Source organism: Ananas comosus, linkage group 4 (genome assembly GCF_001540865.1).
Source record: "Ananas comosus cultivar F153 linkage group 4, ASM154086v1, whole genome shotgun sequence".
NCBI classification, from domain to species: domain Eukaryota; kingdom Viridiplantae; phylum Streptophyta; class Magnoliopsida; order Poales; family Bromeliaceae; genus Ananas; species Ananas comosus.
In genome coordinates this window covers 12268185-12287412 of record NC_033624.1, presented here as the reverse complement: position 1 = coordinate 12287412, position 19228 = coordinate 12268185, and the positions used below count along the sequence as shown (strand labels likewise).

At 34.9% G+C, this 19228-nt stretch overlaps 1 protein-coding gene across 1 annotated transcript; it reads left to right on the top strand.

The window, feature by feature from the left end:
- On the top strand, nucleotides 15650-18998 carry LOC109709288 (putative disease resistance protein RGA3). Its single transcript, XM_020231447.1, has 2 exons — nucleotides 15650-16012; nucleotides 17573-18998. Exons 1-2 carry the CDS (start codon nucleotides 15695-15697, stop codon nucleotides 18926-18928), a joined length of 1674 nt encoding a protein of 557 aa, XP_020087036.1. The 5' UTR covers nucleotides 15650-15694; the 3' UTR covers nucleotides 18929-18998.

The following is a 19228-nucleotide window of genomic DNA, read 5'->3' as shown; positions in this document are numbered from 1 at the left end:
CACCCTTATGTATTCTATTATTTCCTTTATTCAATTTAAAATTAGCTTTAATAATTATTCTAATTTTTTCTTTGCCACTAAAATAGAATTAGTTATATAAACATATTTTTTGGATATTTTTATGTAAGTGTTCCATTTATACAAAATTTTTTTAAAAAAACTACAAAGGCCTAAATATAAAGTCCACTCTAACCAAAAATAAAATGTTACTCTATTCAACTCATTCCATCCACCCTATTCGACCTAAATACAAACAGAAAAAGAAAAAAGAAAAATTGATCACCATCTCCCCTTCTTCCCTTACTTAATCTACTGAAACTCTAAACAAAGAGCCCCTCGCTCTCCTCCTCCTCTGTCGCTGTAGCCAGCGCCGGCCTTTATGAGATAAAGGAATTTTTTTTTTTTGTGCAAATAGGTAATTGAGATTGTTGAATATTAATATTAAAAATCCTAATATATGGTAGTTGAAGATTTTGAAGAAAAACAATTATTTTATATTATTTAACTTCAAATCAAAATAGTATATTCTAAATTCAAATCAAATTCAATTTTCTTATTGTGCAAATAAAGCCATCAAATTCACTATACACACAAAGTTCCAAACTGGAAACGAGTCATCAAAAATAGTTAATTTTTAAATTTTAAACTTTAAATTTTAAATTTTAAATTTACATAAAATTTTAATTGTTAGAGTTTTTCTGAAATTATATGATATGTATCCAAACAGTTTAAAATCAAAGCTATGAAAATTTTTTATAGTTACCGAATTTTCTGTTTCATTCAAACCAAAATTACAGAATATAAACTCCATGGAACTTTTTTATTATGTATCTAAATAGGGCATTACAGTGAAATAAAGACTTATTTTAACAAAAAGATCCTTTGTATTTTATCTCATATCTCGTGAACACTCTACGTAAAAAGATAATAATTAATTAGTACTGCACTTTGCCATAATTGCGTTAAATGGATCCAGCTATTTAGAATTACTGTTGAATTCAATTATAAAGCTTAGCAAAAATAAGTTTGCAGATTAAGTTAGTTATAAGTTATGCAACAAAGTATATAAATTGAAAAAAAAAAAAATCAATAAACTATCAATTTTGAGAGTATTAAAAATATAAAAGATTTTTTAATTTAAATTATTTATCTATTTTTTTAAGTCTCAAATTAACAGATCTCTTCAAAGTGTTGGGGTCTACGTACAGTTTTACCCTCGAAATACATCCAAATACAAATTTATTATTGTTCTAACTTATACCAGAATGTCTCTTGTTCTCAAGATGGCAAATATTATTTTGGGTCAATTTCATTCGTGCCTCTCTAAACTTCAAAAATATCATAGATACCACTATAAATTTAATTATATCACAAATTAATATCCCTACAAATACTTACTATCTTTCAAATATACTCTTAATATCCCTATATTTAATTATCATAAATGTGGTTGAAATGTCCATTTTGTCTTTAACTTCAAAATCCTTTACAAAAGTATTTTAGCATGATAATATTTATTTTAAAATATTAAAATACAGAGGAAAATACATCATTTTATTACTGTATGGTGAGCATATATTTTCCTCTTTTATTTAACAGCATATTTATATGAAAAATTAAGATAGAAAACCTAGAGCAAAAAGTGGAACTTCTTTTGTTGTATGAAATCAAATCTTACGCAATTTTTTCTTTTGAAATAAAGTGAAAATCTTAAAATTCTATATGCCAAAGCACAGAAATCCGTGCATGTTCAAATAACTTAGTTCACATCATGCATATATATTTAGGTTATATTTTAAATAAAGTGCTTAACCTTATTTTTATGAGTCAACTAATACTTTAAAGAATTTTTTGCCTGATATTTTTTGACTTTTTTATTTTTATATTTTTTTAGTTTAACTTGTCAGGTTATATATATTTTTTTAATTGACAAAATTTTATCTCTTAATGTAGGTTATTTATAAATTTAAAAGGGTGTTTATAAAATCATATATGATTTTATAGCCAATTAAATATTTTAAGATGGTAATGACAATAGGAGTAAAGTTGGAATTTTATTTACCATTAATTCAAAATTGACTGTAATTCAGTGTAAAGGTTATTTTTAAAAGTTTCTCTTTTTTGGAAGATTATTTATAATATATTTTTTTAGAAGGGTATTTATGATATTAGACTTCCCTATTACTTTCTAAAATTTAGTTTTTGAACCACAATAGAGGTCTTAGGGAAAGTCCTAATCACAATATTGCAGAAAGAGTACGCAGGTTGATTTGGTCAACCTGAGAATGACCGTTGGCCTCCCTTCTATTTTTCTTGCGAGAATGATGATGTTTCACCCTTCATTTTTCTTCTTGTGTGACTTTTTCGATTATCATGCCCATCACCCACGGACATGCTTGGATCCTCAAGCTCACAGCCCAAAACTGGTCTCCTTTCCTCCTTTCGTTTAGTGTCACGCCTCGGGGTCCCTTTTAGGTTAAAACACAGCGATTTTTTTTTTTTTTTTTTTTTTTTTGGAAACCTGATCCCAGGGTATGCCAGATCCGCACAAAATACAGGGAATCCACTGCTCACCGCGACAGAGTTCTCCTGTATTTGCACGCGTCGCACAAGTACAAGAGTATAGCCAGGAAACAACACAACCAAATGAGATATAAAAGAATACCTATACATCATACATTCACCATTAACATCACAGTTTTACATTCAATGTTTAAATAGAATTCACGAAAAATTCTTTTGAAAACTGTTTCCTACAACGGAAACCTTTATCTTTTAAAACGCTACCCGGTGGTAAGAAACCTTTTATTTTACAAAATTCAGAAATTCACATTTTCAAATGTAAATTAGAACACTGAACCACATGAACCAACTAAACTAACATCAACCGAAATAAGAAGGGTAAAAATAAACCGAATAACCTGGGTCGGAAGCTCTATCGACCGCTACACGCGTACCTCAGCCTCGTCTCAACCCTCACGCCCGCAGATACCTGAAAAATGTGGGGAGGTGAGAACATGTAAACATGTCTCCCCTCCCTGGATACGCAGAGCGATGTAAGCTATGGATACTCACCCAGATCAGGAAGAGCTATCACAACAAACACGTAGAACTAGATAGACATAATGTGTACAGTAAGATGCATGAAAGTAATAAGGAGCGACAAGTATAGATGCAGCTAAAATAAATACAGTAGCTCAATAACAAGATTAGAGATGTTACTTTCGAAAATAAACATACAGTCACTGTATGCAGGCGTCAACTGACAGATAAGCTCAAAAGTACCAAATCTCGCGCGCTATCTGTCCGAAGACCTTTCAGGCCCATGCCACACTGTCAACCTGTCCGTGACCCTCGCTAATGAGCCCCTGGTCAAAGTACAGTAACCCTGACCTTCGCAATGAGCCCCTGGTCAGAAGCCACGTACCTGACGCTCGCAATAGAAGCCCTGGGTCAGAAGCATCAGTACCTGACTCCTACGCAAATGACGAGCCCTGGCGTCAGAAGCATATACCGCTCGCAATAAAGCCCTGGGACTCACGGTTGGCAATTCCAACCACTTTTTCCGGGAAAAGAACGACCCTCTTGCGGTGGATTAAGCCGCTTTGGTGTTCGTGAATGCGTATCTGCAGTGGCGATCAATGTTAGTATGGCTCAAAAGGATCATTCCATCGGCAACTACCGACAGATCCAGCCTCTCAGGGCCACCGACGAATAGCCGATCAAGCAATATCGGCCTACGTATGTCCAGGATAGAACTGTAGCATAATCAAACCGAATTAGGTCATCAGATATCACAATAGCGGGAACCGCCCAAGCCAAATCACAGATATTAGTGAACTGTCAGCAACTCGATCCGAATAGGTCATAGATATCCACAATGAGGGAACTCGCCAACAAATCACAGATATAGTAAGCAGATAAAGTCAACTACTATCCTAAGTATGATATCAATATGGAAATAACTGGAGTAGAGAATGGTAGAACAGACAACTAAGGTCACAGATACGGAATGCACAAACAGACCAACTAGGTCAACAATACGGAATGCACAACAGACCAAACTGAGTCAACAGATACGAATGCGGATAGAACCACTCTACTCCTACTCATGATACTAAGTATGCCAAACACACGAGTTAGAGTATAATCAACAGACGTGGGTGTAATGTAATCAATAGAGTGACAAAGCTCAACAATATAACATATGCATGATAATAAACAAAGGAGGCAAGGTAAGAAACCATCACCGATGGGCTGCACCACTGTACGACAGATCGGATCGAAGTACCCACCTGTCGACAAACTGTTCCGGCTGTCTCCTGACTGCAAAGAATGTCACACAGGACCTAAGGAGGGTCCACTGGGTTAGTGTCTAACCCATAGCTAAGAAACCCTAAAAGCATAAACCCACAAATAAACCCACGAGAATCGGTTTCCCAAACCGATCGTCGTAATACGCCGGAAGTCCCGAAAACCACACCGGGACGCCGTCGGGACCCACTAAGTGTCCCGAAACTCACCGACTCTTGTCACGAGTCACCTACTGCCCTAAAACACTCCAATTTGGATGTTTTGGCAGCAAACACAAGATAACACCACTACACAATTATCGCCGGATAATTGTACGAACACGGGTTCCCGGAAGTGTCAAATTCGACATCGGCTCCCTCCAAAATCTACAGATTTTGAACCTAATGCTATGCGAATCTTTAAAAGAACTACCAGAATCCATTGGTGACCTTTCCAATCTGTTAACATTGAACCTTTCTTCCTGCAAGAGCCTTTTTTCCCTACCAAGTTCGACCGGTAATCTAAGGAGCTTGCAACACTTAGACCTATCATTTTCTGGAGTCCAAAAGTTACCTGAAACTGTTTGTCACCTCTCCAATCTTCGATCGATCAATCTATGGTGTTGTCACGCTTTAGACGAGCTCATTGACAAGCTACCAGTGAGCATGAAAAGCATGACAACTCAACCATATATTATTATGGATGGTGGTTGCCGTGACTTGACGACCATGCCTTCGCGAGTAGAATGCTGTGCTGCTGTCTTTGAAGACTACGGCTTGTTGCGCTTGCTGAGAAGTTCGTATTCTGGGAGCTCAAAGGACTTAAAACTTGAGGACCAACTATGTATAAGCTGGAGATTATGAGGAAGGAAACTAGTAGGCAAGATCTAATCAAAACATTTTTGCGAATCAAGAGAAGTCCTCGAGGCACTCTGCGTTATGCTGGACCGAATGCAACACTTGAAAGAATTTCGTAAAGCATTATCGGAGGAGAATTTGAGCTTGTCAGGACTTCTACTCAGAAGAGTTAAAGAGGTACTTTGGGGGCGATTTGATCCGAGTTGTGGTCATAGTTGCAAATTATGTGGCCTACTGGCTCATATTAGCTCAAGACTTAGCTAGAACAAGTTTGACTAATGAAGAGAAATAAAAAACTTAAATTTCAAATCGAAAGTATTGATCCTGATGTTATATAGATTTTTCTATTAAAGTTTCACATAACTTCGATTGTTTTATACCATCGAATTTGCAAACTCGCCACATTAGCTAATAAAATAGTTATTTTTTAAATTATTTGATCATTTGATAAATGATATCGAAAAATTATGAAATTTGATTTTCTTTTTTTTTTTTGATTAAACAGGGATGTACCCTATTTTGAAATTTAATTTTCAAATAGTTCTAATAATAATATATACATCATGCCTAATTGAATTGATTATCGAAAATGTTGCACCATTGAAAACAACTTATAAGTATAAAAACCTCTACACTTTCAAAAGAGTACGAAATGTGTTCTTCAAAAATAACATCTTAGATTTTTTTTCTTTTATTATTATTATTATTATTATTATTATTAGGGGGGAAAGGTGCAGTGATTGCATATATGCATGACCTAGTGCTTGTTTGGAACCAAGATAATGGAGAGATAGCAAACAAAATAATCTTAAGAATGTTTGAAACAATTGACCAAACATGTTGTACAGTTGTGCCCAAGGGATTCCGATTATATTTTACAAAATAAATTAACCTCCTAATTTAGTTTTTTTTTTTTTTTTTTTTTGTTCAAATTATTTTAGGGGAGAGAATGTGACAACAGACTGCAGGTTGGAAGGGGGGGGGGTCGTCTTGTTATGCTCAATTCCGTCCTGTCTATTATACCCACCTACTTTTGCTCTACCTTCCTACTACCAATTTGGGTAACAAAGGCGATTGACAAGATACGCAGAGGATTCTTTTGGAGGGGTGCAAAGCTTACTAATGGCTTTCATTGTTTAGTCAAATGGGAGAATGTGTGTTGCCCAAAGCTATTAGGCGGCCTTGGCATTCGAAGCATGCGCCACACTAATGCGGCCCTTTTAATGAAGGGCCTCTGAAAATTCTATAACTCTTCATCTCTCCCTTGGGTCTGGTTACTTAGGCTGAAACATTACAAACATAGACCACCTCGGCTTGATCGTTCTAAGCCAACTGGTTGCTCCCCAATTTGGAAGGCGATGCTCAGCACAGCTGCTGCGTTCTCTACTTCGATTAACTTTACTCTAGGTAATGGAAAGGTAACATCCTTATGGAATTCCAGATGGTATGGAGAACTTTCGCTGCAAAAGCAATTTCCAGAATTACATGCTATATCGGTGCATAAGCAGACTTCTGTCAAATGTTGGTTTCGACGCTTCGCCACGCACTCTACGCTGGGGTTCAGGTCACCTTTCAGCACCGCAGCACAAGAAGAACTCCAAGATCTGGAAGCCTTAGTTTCCAACATTACATTACATGGGGAATCAGAAGATGCCATTGTCTGGAGGTGGAACTCAGCTGGCCATTTCTCGACACGGAGTGCTTATGACTTCTTCGCATTCAGTGGAGTGAATGACTGCAGATCACCTCAGTTTTGGAAACTAAAGATCCCACCCGGGATTAAAGTTTTCATGTGGTTAGTAACGGGGAACAGGATCTTGACAGCTGATTCACTAGCAAAACGAGGTTGACAGGGACCATCCATACGCGTGTTATGCTCCGCCAACGAAGAAAACCTGGATCACCTCCTCTTTCGATGCAACTATGCAAGGTCTCTGTGGAACCGACTCCTCTCTAGCACCCCAGTCACTGCTGAATTAACGGTCAATCGAGTTGGAGACACCTCGACTAGATGGACGCGAGGTAGTTAACGGTCAATCGAGTTGGAGACACCTCGACTAGATGGACGCGAGGTAGAGAGTCCTTGGCGGCAGCAGCAAAAACACTTTTCAACCTTTACTTTGTTGGAGCCTGTTCGGAACTTTGGAAAGAGCGGAATGCAAGAATCTTCAGTAATCGGCATTCTACGTATGAGAATTGGGAACGACTGTTGTCTCAGTTGTTAAGCTCTGGAAGTCTATCCTGGGGTCCTAGTGTGCTCGATTGTTTGATTCTACCAGCTTTTATTACTGATTCTGATGTATCTTCACAAGTTAGCTTACTGACCCTACTTGGGCAAAGCCGAGCTAAACTTTGCAGTCTAAACTTGTACTCTCTTTATCAAATAAGGTATATTCCTGTTTAATCAAAAAAATATTATTTTAGGGGTGAGGTGGGGGAAGGCAAAAGGTGCGGCGAGTACATGCGTGAGCTAGTGCTTATTCATGGACCAAGATAAGATTAGGTGGATAGCAACCTCCCTTAGACCCAGGAGACCAATAGCCAACCCCCTCTTCCCATCAGATCAGAGAACAGTGTGGAAGAGGAGTGCTCACCTGCTGCTACTGTTCTTCCAAAAGAAAAACGAGCGAAAGATTTTTTTTTTGCTTTAAATTTAATGGGTGATGCTTCTGGAATATCCTTAGTTCTCGATTAACTCCGCCTTTTTATCACATTGGGATTACTCTGGTGGTCAAAATAGTACCCCATGGCTCCTAGCATTATTAATTTTTTTTATTTAAATTTAATTAAAGTTCAGTCTTGATCTTACAAAAAGTTTCAAGACCAAACGTGGAACAAAATGTTAAATATAAAAATATTTAAATATTATTTTTTATCGGGCTAAGCTTTTAAAGTACAATATTATTTCGTATTATTTCATAATATGCAACTGTGGGTCGTGTTGGCCAACATAATTACAGTAAATAATAAAAGATATAGTAAACCAACCTCGATGGTCAACATCATAGGTTAAAAACTTCTAAGTCATAATTGTCGTGATTATTGTACATATTTCCTGATTGAATCATAGTTAGTTAATTCGGATACGGTAAAAATTCGGTACGGATAAAATACGACTAAAATTTATATCTTAATTTTTAAATTCGTTAAAAAATACGGTTTAAAAATCGAATTCGTTAATACTTCATATACGCGATTTATACGAGAATTTTACTCTTATTATTTAAAAATTAGAAATAAAAATTCGTCTACTAAATTATTATTTTTCTTTAGAATTATGCTATTATCATAAATAATTATAATTCTTACAAATATAAAAATAAAATAATATAAAATAATATATAAAATAATGTGTGTGTGTGTATATATATATATATAGAGAGAGAGAGAGAGAGAGAGAGAGAGAGAGAGTAGGGCTACTATACTCTTACGAGTATAGAGCCCTGCGTACTCATAAGTTGTTTTCGATGATAGAGCTTCCGAATCGACGATTCACGCTGTTAAAAATGATCTAGAGCATTTGAAATTTTTAGAAAATAAATTTCGTAATTTTTCGAAATTATAATAAAGTTCATCAAGCGGGCATAAAATGAACGGTCAAAATTAAACGACATCCTAAAAATGGATGATCTGACACCGTTAAAAATTCTAGAGTATTCAAAATTTTTAGAAAATAAATTTCGTAATTTTTCGAAATCATAATAAAGTCCATCAAGCGGGCATAAAATGAATGGTCAAAATTAAACGACGTCCTAAAAATAGATGATCGGACTCTTCAATTTAAGATCGGAGTTATTCATCTTTATCTAGATAGTGAATAAAATTTTCTATCAAAAATTCAACCTATTTCGATTCTTTTACACCGTTAAACTAGCAAGTATCCCATACCGGTCGTTAAAAATTGTCAATTTTGTGACTTTTTGATCGTAAGGTAAATGATGTCGAAAAATTATGAAATTTAATTTTTAGAAGTTTTAAATGCTCTAGATAATGTTTTATGGTATGGATCGCCGATTCGGAAGCTCTATCATCGAAAACGACTTATGAGTACGAAGCGATCGTACTCATAAGAGTATAGCAATGTGACTCATATATATATATATATATAGAGAGAGAGAGAGAGAGAGAGTGCGGCTACTATGCTTCTAGAAGCACGGTCGTTTTTGATGTTGCGACTTTCGAATCGTCGATCGGCTCCATTAAACTTGATCTAGAGTATTTGAAGTATCTAGAAAATAAATTTTGTAATTTTTCAATATCATTTGCCTAGTGAACTAAGGGGTTCAAAATCAACAGCTGAAAATAAAAATCTTATAAAACGTGATAATATGACATTAAAATTTTAGTTCAAAGATATTGATCTTATTTTATATAGTATAAAGAATTTTCTATCAAAATTTCACGTGATTTGGATATTTCTACGCCGTTAAACTTGCAAACGGCTCACCACGGCCATTAAAATTAATGATTTGAGTCCCTTCGATCACTAGGCAAATGATATCGAAAAATTATAAAATTTATTTTCTAAGTACTTCAAATACTCTAGATCAAGTTTAACAGAGCCGATCGACGATTCGAAAACCGCAACATCGAAAACGATCTGAAAGTACAAAAGGCTCTATGCTTCCAGAAGCATAGTAGCCTCACTCTCTCTCTCTCTCTCTATTTATATAGTAAAGCTGCGATGCTATCGGAAGCATAGAGGATCTGGTGCTTTCGATTTTTTGGCCCTTAGATCAACTCCTTTGATCATTTCTAATTTTTGGATTAATACTATTACCATGTGGGGACAACTCAACCCTAGGGATACAATTCAACTCTAGAGGACCGCAATCATCCCAACCGTATAATTTTTAATTCAATGGTCAAAAAGTTGGAAGCATCAGATCCTCAATGCATCCGATAGCATAGTATATATATATATATATATATATATATATATATATATATATATATATATATATATATATATATATATTACTTCTATTACTTTACTACTCCATTAAAGGAGAGTTGGGTCACCTCAAGGCCCTTAGGAGGTGACAAGTGTCCTCCTAAAGCTCTTCTGTCTCTCTTTAAAAAAATTGCATGCACCCGATCTACACAAATATAATATACATCAAATCTATTTTTTCAATTTAAAATTAAATATAATTTAATAAATATAATTTACATTTTATAATAAGTTTATGTACAAAATATTATAGGCTTTAAGTTCCAGCAATATGGATTTATTAGTATGATGTTAAATACAAGTATAGACCCGAATGATTTCTTCCCTACCCACTCTTTATTTATAGAAAAACTTTGCCCGCACCCAGTCTATAAATATTACATATATTAATCCTAACTTTTTATAATTAGGTCTATAAATATTATATATATTAATCCTAACTTTTTATAATTAGGTCTATAAATATTACATATATTAATCCTAACTTTTTATAATTAGTATTATTAAATTAAAATATAATTTTATAAATGCGACCTATCTATATAAAATGTCTATATATCAAAATTTACTAGAGTTTAAATTTTTATATCAGATTTTCAAAAATAAAGTGCACAAAATTTATTTATACACTTGGTGCATCAAATAGTATCATTTCCTTTAATATAAATAAACATATATAGATAACCCCCAACTATAATTTTTTTGAATTAAGACCCAATCAAGTTTTATTTCTTACTGTAATTTTTATGCTTAGTTACATTAAAATGACCAAAAAAAATTAAAATTCTAAATCTAACGAAATTACTAATGAATTTAACAAAATTTATAAATTTTTTGATAAAATTACCTTAATTAAAAAATTAAAAGTTTAGGAAGTTTCTATACATTTTTAGCAAAAGATGTTTTGGCAAAAAAAATGTGAGGACCCTCTCAACTATTAAGACCCTTTGCAATAGACTGCTCAAATTTAATTTTTTAATTGATTTTTATAGTTTTTTTTAACTTTTTATGATTAATTTTGGTTAACTAAATAAAATATTTATTAAAATTTATACAAAATTTGATCAAATATTTTTTACAAATGTATTTTTATATGATATAGATTATATTTATTAAATTATATTTTAGTTTAAATGGTGAAACCTTATAGAACCTTGAATAGTGAATCTTATAGAAAATTTTTCTTTTCCTATGTATGAAGAGTTGAAGACTAAAAGAGCTTCTCCCAACAACCTTTTTTTCTTATGAATTTTTTAATAATTTTTTGCTTATATATTTCTTTATAAAATTATTTAGTTACTTGCAAGTTCTTACAAAAAATTTTGTAGCACATAAACCAATTTACATTCTTTTTATTCAAATTATTTTTAAATTTATATAATTAATAATTAAAAATTAAAATAATATGAATATTTTAATTAAAATTTATTATTAAAATATTTTATATCCGCAGCATCGCGCGGGTAATTTACTAGTATAAACAGTTAAACACAAAGGGAGAGTGCTCCACACAGTTCACGAGGTTGAGTGAGCCTTATAGACCACGCTTTTTTCCAACGCGGTGCGTCCACCCCACGCGTCCACGAGGCTGCACTCAACTTTGTGGACTGCGCTTTTTCCCAACGCGGTGTGTCCACCCCACGCGGTCCACGAGGCTGAGTCCTCGGGGACCACCCTTCTTCCCAACACGGTGCACCGTGATTTTCGTCGCCCTTGTCCCACCTCTTTTCTTCTTCGCTTGCTCCGTGTCCGCTTGCTGCATCTCCATGGTTTCTTCAAAATAGAAGAAGCAAAATTGCCCGACTGCTCGGGAAAGATGTACGGATCTGCGGAGCGGTGGTCGTGCGACGCCCGTTCGAGAAATTACATCTCCACGGCAGCCCAATCCAATTTTTTTTGAAAAATTTCATCGTTTCACCGCCGCTAAATCAGAATTTTTCCGAATATAATTCGCGAATACCGTTTTGATCGCAAATATTTTGAGTATGGAAAAAAAACACGTTTTATTCCAATTTTTTCGAAAAAATTCGTAGACGGGACGTTTTAAACGTTTTTCCAATTAGTCGCGAATTATTCGCGTATTACATGCGAATTAACTAACTAAGGTTTGAACATGATAGATGAGCAAGAGAAATGGAACTTGTACACTCAAAAAAAGATTTTTTTTTTTTGAAAAATAGGTAGCATGCTACGACTTCATTCATTTAGATTGTGAACAATTGGCTCTCAACCTTTTTTCTTTTTTTTAATTTTGGTCTCTATCTTTTTTGTTTTGCGATCTGAATAATTGTATATTATTTCAGTTAGGTCCAATCATATAAAAATTCTTATTAATTCTGGTAAAATAAGACATGTCTGTTTTGTCTCATCATATAAACCACGATAATAATCAAATAACTTTGTTCAATTTAAACACCAACTTTTTTAAGTATTTGGAAGAATTAGGTAGTTTCACTAACTTCATCAAGCTATTGAATACTCTGAAAAACATAATTAATGTCTTATACAAGGTCGAGATCGCTGTAGGTATAGAAGACGATATCGAGAGGGGTAAAATTAGGCTTGATATGATGGGATATGCATATAGGAGAAGAGATTAATTACAAACCAAGTTACCAAAGTGAAAAAATTTGTAAAGTTTAGAGACTAACTTCATTTGGTTCGAAAATTAGTAGGAACTAGTTATAACGGGGATAGGTACAAGTATGAATTTTTATAAGAACAAAAGTATTTTTTTGTTTGGATAAAAATATGAGTATAAGCCGGAACTAAAAAAATTGTGTTTGGATGGTTATTGAGAATAAGAGAAATAGTTGATGGTTATAAATAGTAAATAATAATATTACCCCTATAATTGAATTTAAATTTTTAAATTTTAAACTTATAATTTTAAATTAAAAATTTTAACTTTTAAATTTTAAAATCTGAAATTAAAATTTAAAATTTTAATTTTCAAAATTTTAATTTTAAATATCAAATTTTAAATTTAAGACCAAATTTAAATTTGAAAGATATAAAATATCAAATTTAAAATTTAAAAACTAAAAATATCAAATTAAAATTTTAAATTTAAAAATATCAAAATTAAAATTTAACATCAAATTTATTTTAAATTATAAATTAATAAAATTTAAAATATAAATTTTAAAAAATTTAAATTTAAATTTAAAATAAATTACTCTCTCTACTCTCTCTCTCTCTCTCTATCCGGGGGTGTTCCCACCCCTGGTGGAATAGTATGTTCGCTCTACTCACCCAAATGGTGTTCGGTACAAGAGGGCGGATAACCCCCTTATCCTCCCCTCTTGTTTTACCCAATTCAAACACAGCATTAGATTAGGATTGATCCCGCTTTTGCTACTCAAACACACTATTTGGGTGGGTGTGGTAACAAGTTATTTCCACCCAAGTACCCTACCGGTTCATGGGTTGGGAACGAACTGTTCCCACCCCAGTGGTGCGAATATCTGCCGGGTAGAAGAGAGAAGATATATATATTTTAAATCTAAATTTAAATGTTGTAAAAATTATAATCTTCAGAAATTTAAAATTTATTAAATTAAAATTAAATTTTAAAATTTAAATTTTAAATTGATATTTTTAAATTTAAATTTAAATGTGATAATTTTAGTTTTTAAATTTAAATTTGATATTCGTTATATCTTTCACAATTTAAATTTGCCGTATTAAATTTAAAATTTGATATTTAAATTAATTTTGAAATTAAAAATTTTTAATGTTTAATTTCAGAGTGAATTAAAATAATTAAATTTAAAAATTAAAATTTTCAATTTAAAATTATAAGTTTAAAATTTTAAATTTTAAATTTAATTATAGGAGTAATATCATTATTTTCTATTTATGACTACCAACTATTCCTCTTATTCTCAATAATCATCCAAACACAATTTTTCTAGTTCCAGTTTATACTCACATTTTCATCCAAAAAAAAAAAACCTTATCCTTACAAAAACTCATACTTATACCTATCACTGATATAACTAATTCCAACTAATTTTCGAACCAAACGGAACCTAAGGGTGCAATTAACCATAAAAGTTAAGAATCTAATTGTAAACAAAAACAATATTAGGGACCAAAATAAGTATTTAAACGAAGGCCAAGGGCCATGGTTGCAATTAACCTAAAAAATTTTAAGTAATGTTATTTGTACGCCAAAAATCTAGGTATAAGATAAACACTCTACGCTATAGATAGTTTTTTTTTAAGAGATAGGCAGTACTCTACTCGTTTTGTTTATTTTATTTAGAAATAAACTTAGCTGAAAATATGAATCAACTAAGATTCGAATTTAAGACCTCGGATACCAACCACCAAATCCTTTGCCACTTGATCTAGGAACGGTCGGCCTCTACGCTATAGATACTTAGGATCCATTAACTATGTCTGATCAATTTATTTTTAGCAGAAAGTCGAGAGCATTTTTTTAATCCAAAAACTTATGAATATAAGATATATACTCTATATAATTTCCAAAATGTTTTGAAGCACTCTGAAGCAGAGAATGTGATACCATGTGAGTCAATATTGTGTAATTAACTTGTCCGTAGATTCTATATAGGGGCTGTTGGCGAGCCGAATATGGGCGAGCTGAGGCGGGCTCGTGTTCGACTCGTTTCATAAATGAGCCAAACATGAGTTGATTCGTTACAGTATAGGACTGAAAAATTCAGTTCGTGTTCGACTCGTCTATTAACGAGCCAAACACGAGCCGGCTCATAAACAATAAATAAAAAAATTAGAAAGAATATATATATAGAAAATAAATTTATGATGTCTTATCTATTAGACTTTGATCTAATGGTTGAAATTTTATAATTAAATTGTGTTTTATATTTAGGTTGAGCTAAAAATCAAATAATAAAAATATGTATTATATATATATAATTATTTATTTATATATACAAATATAAAATTATATATATTATATAAATATAAAATATATGCATTCGAGCTGTTATCGAGCCGATCACGAACGAGTTGACCCCATCTCGTGTTCAAGTCATTCATTATACAAGTTGAAAAATTCAACTTGTGTTCGGCTCGTTTACTAAATGAGCAATTCGATCTCAAACTCATCTCAAACCAAACACTAGCTGACTCGCAAATAATGGCCGAAGTGCCACCCCTAATTCTATGGCTTATACATAGTGTGTACCATCTATATGGGACTCACAAGATCAAGTCAACTGTTACCGTCTATATGGGACTAACAAGGTCAAGTCAACTGTCAGTGTGAACTTCTCGAAAACATCCTTAAAAGCAGTGGTCCTAAATTTCTACCAATGCCGAACAGTGTACTCTCCTTGTTCGACTACTCTGTTTCTTCCACTCTTTCTCATTTGTACTCTCCTTGTTCTCCAATGAACAAGACTCCTTTTTGTCTACTCTGCTTGTACCTCCTTTACCAAATAGGGTGGATCCCTGTTTAATTAAAAAAAAAAAAAAAAAAAATTCTACCAATGCCACCTCGTATATTCCTTCACATTTCCATCAAGTTGGTAGTCCACATAACCGCGGAGAAGCAATTTATTGACCACGGAAAGGATTATCGAACCATCAAAACACAATGACCGACGTTGTGGCTTCCGGCATCCTCAGCTCCTTGCTCGACAGGCTGCCGAACCAAATAGTCGACGAGTTTGGTTGGCTGAGGGACATCGGCGCCGAGCTGAAGAAGCTGGAGGGCACCCTCTCCATCATCCGCGACGTGCTTGAGGATGCGGAGGAGAGGCAAGTGCAGGAGAAGGCCCTCAGAGGGTGGCTGAGACGCCTCAAAGATGTGGCCTACGATATCGACGATCTGCTAGACGAGGACTTCACCAGGAACCGAAAGAGGAGTTTAACTGATCCGGAAAGCAGTACCACTAGCTGGATGAAGGGAACGGTAAGTAAAGTGCTGTCATTGCCTAACTCAGTTATGTTTCAGTTAAAGATAGCTAGGGAGATAAGGGAAATAAGGGAGAGACTAGATGAGCTTGCAGAGGAGAGATCTAAGTTTCATTTGCAAGAGAGATGTGTAGTAACATGCTGTAGGCAAGAGAATGTGGTGAGAGAAGAAACTAGCTCCTTCGTAATTGAATCGGAAGTTTATGGTAGGGAAGAAGATAAGAAAAAGATCGTCGAATTTCTTGTGGACACATCTGGAGGTGATCTCGGGATCATAACAATTGTTGGGATGGGAGGGCTTGGTAAGACGACACTCGCGCAATTAGTCTATAATGATCGACAAATAAGCGATCACTTTGAGAAGAGAATATGGGTATGTGTTTCTGATGATTTTGACCATAAAAGGCTTGTCAGATCAATAATAGAGCATACAACGGGAAATGCTTGTGATCTCACAAGCATGGCGTCGATGCAGTCTAAACTAAAACAGGAGCTTGAGAAAAAAATATTTTTGCTCGTGCTGGATGATGTATGGAATGAAAATTACGAGAAATGGGACATATTTAGGACTTTGTTAACTACCGGGGCCACCGCAAGTAAACTTATAGTGACCACCCGTAATAGTAGAGTTGCCTCACTAATGGCGACGGTGGAGCCACACTTTTTGAAGACTTTATCCGAGGATGATTGTTGGTTGTTGTTTGAGAGAAGAGCATTTGGGATAGGTGCTTGTGAGAAGACGACAAACTTAGTTACCATTGGAAAGGAGATTGTGAAAAAATGTGGCGGTGTTCCGCTGGCAGCAAAGGTTTTAGGTAGCTTGATGCGCTCTAAGAGAAGGGAAAGTGAGTGGTTGGCTGTTCGGGACAATGATAGTTGGAAGTTAGAAGCGAATAGGATTTTACCAGCTCTAAGGTTGAGTTATAATCATTTGCCGTCGCACCTGAAGCAATGCTTTGCATATTGCTCCATATTTCCAAAGGATACTATTATAATAACTAAGGACCTGATCCAACTTTGGATTGCTGAAGGATTTATCCGATCACTCAACGAGAGTGTGGAATTGGAAGGTGTGGGTTACCAATATATCGAAGAGCTATTATCGAGATCACTTTTCGAGGAACTTAGGCATATGATAGGTGCCATCATGATTCATGATCTTGTTCATGATCTCGCTCAATTTGTTTCAGGTGAAGAATGTTCAAGCATCGCCAAAGCTGTCAATAAAAGAGACATATATCCTATGACACGTTATTCATCATTTATCTACACAATAGAGATAATACCATCGGTTTTAGAGATTCTCAATAAAGCCAAAAAGTTGAGAACCTTTTACTTCCTCAAATCACATCCTTTTGTGCAGATAGGAAAGGAAGATATGATGCTGAAGATTCTTCAAACTGTTTTCTCTAGTATGAAGCTTCTAAGAGCACTTTATCTGAAATACTACCCCATCAAAGAATTGCCAAATTCAATTAGTAATCTTAGACACCTAAGGTATCTCAATTTGTCATACACAAACCTTCAAACACTGCCACAATCTATTGGTTTTTTGCAGAATCTACAAGTTTTGGACCTGCAAGGATGTCGATTTTTAAAGGAAGTACCAGACTCCATTGGTAATCTCTTCAATCTAGTAATACTGAATCTTGAACGCTGCACAAGCTTTGTTTCCCTACCAACTTCCATTGGTCATTTAAAGAGTTTGCAAACCTTAAACCTCGCATATACCAGGATAAAAAAGTTGCCCGAAAGCGTATGTTGCCTCTCAGATCTTCGATCAATTAATCTAACAAGCTGTTACTTTCTGCGCGAGCTCCCAGAGAACAAGCAGAACACGGAAAGCCTCACATGTCTTTGCACAGGTCATTGCCATAAATTAACGTGCATACCCGCTGGACTTGTACAGCCAAGCTACTTTCGAGACCTACTGCTCTTTGAGCTTTGCGAAAAGAGCGAGTGTGGACTCAAGGAGCTCAACAAACTTAATCTTGAAGGCTTCCTATGGATTGCTAACCTAGAAAATGTGAAGAATTTCCAACAGGCTAGAGAGGCTAACTTAATAGAAATGGATGGTCTTCACTCAGTAGGGTTGGCATGGGACCTGGATACTTACAAGAAGAAAATGGAAGCCTACAGCACGCGCACTAACGTAGAAGGAAGAAGCAGGCAAGGTCTGATCAATGCACTTGCAGTAGCCGAAGAAGTCCTCAACGGCCTCCAACCGCACGAAAATTTGACCCTATTGGCGATATTTTGCTACCCGGGCAAAATTTTTCCAAAATGGTTGGAGTCGAGTTTTCCAAATCTTGTTGAGATTTACTTATCTTCTTGTTTCAGATGTGAGACCCTCCCAAGAATAAGTCAATTGCATAACCTTGAGACCCTTTCTCTCAAGAAGCTTCCCGCCGTCAAGTCTCTTCCGCTGCTCGGGCAGTTGCCTGCTCTTAAAGTTTTGAATCTCGCTTCTCTCCTAGCAGTCAAGAGCCTGGGCTCAGAGTTCTATGGTGCAGGTGATGGTGCGTTCCCAGTATTGGAGAACTTGAGTCTAGAACACATGCCTGAGTTGGAGGAGTGGTGTGAAGCATCAGCTGGGCGACGATCTTTCCCTCGTCTGTGGGAGTTGAGGCTACTAGACTGCCGAAAACTGAAAGAACTGCCTTCATCTTTTCCGTCCGTTGAGCAGCTGTATTTGTGCGCTAACAGTGAGCTGCTGCTATCTTCTCTCCCAAGCGGCACATTTCCAAGTCTCAAGATTGTGCATCTGGCAAATTCCTATGACCCTGCTCGACCATCTGTTCCACAAATTCTCGCGGAGCGCTTAACATCGGTAAAATGTCTGGACTTCTACTGGTGGAATCCTATGCACGATGATGATCTAGACTTCATCAAACGTACTGCAGAACTGCCATAGCCTTTTGTTTTGGAATATTGCACTACTTATATTTGTCTCCAGATAAAAAGAGGTTTGGCAATCAATACGATGCCCATTATATATATATATATTGTTGAGCTAATTATATTGGGCCTATTTATTATTTAGGTCTTGCTATTTGGGCTATGTAATTTGGTGAAGTCAAAATCTCCTCTTTCTATATTTTCTTATCATGTATGTGGGGCCCTATTTGTAAGCTTTTGGATCATGGTTCTTTTGATCCAAAGGCCCATATTGTTAGCCTCTTCTCTTAAGGAGCTAAAGTGGGATATTAGAATA

What these genes read in the sequence shown, in the direction of transcription:
- LOC109709288 (XM_020231447.1), top strand. Translation starts at nt 15,695, where the DNA reads ATGACCGACGTTGTGGCTTCCGGCATCCTCAGCTCCTTGCTCGACAGG. An exon ending in CTAGCTGGATGAAGGGAACG is followed by an intron (nt 16,013 to 17,572) that starts GTAAGTAAAGTG and finishes GGTTTTTTGCAG; the next exon opens with AATCTACAAGTTTTGGACCT.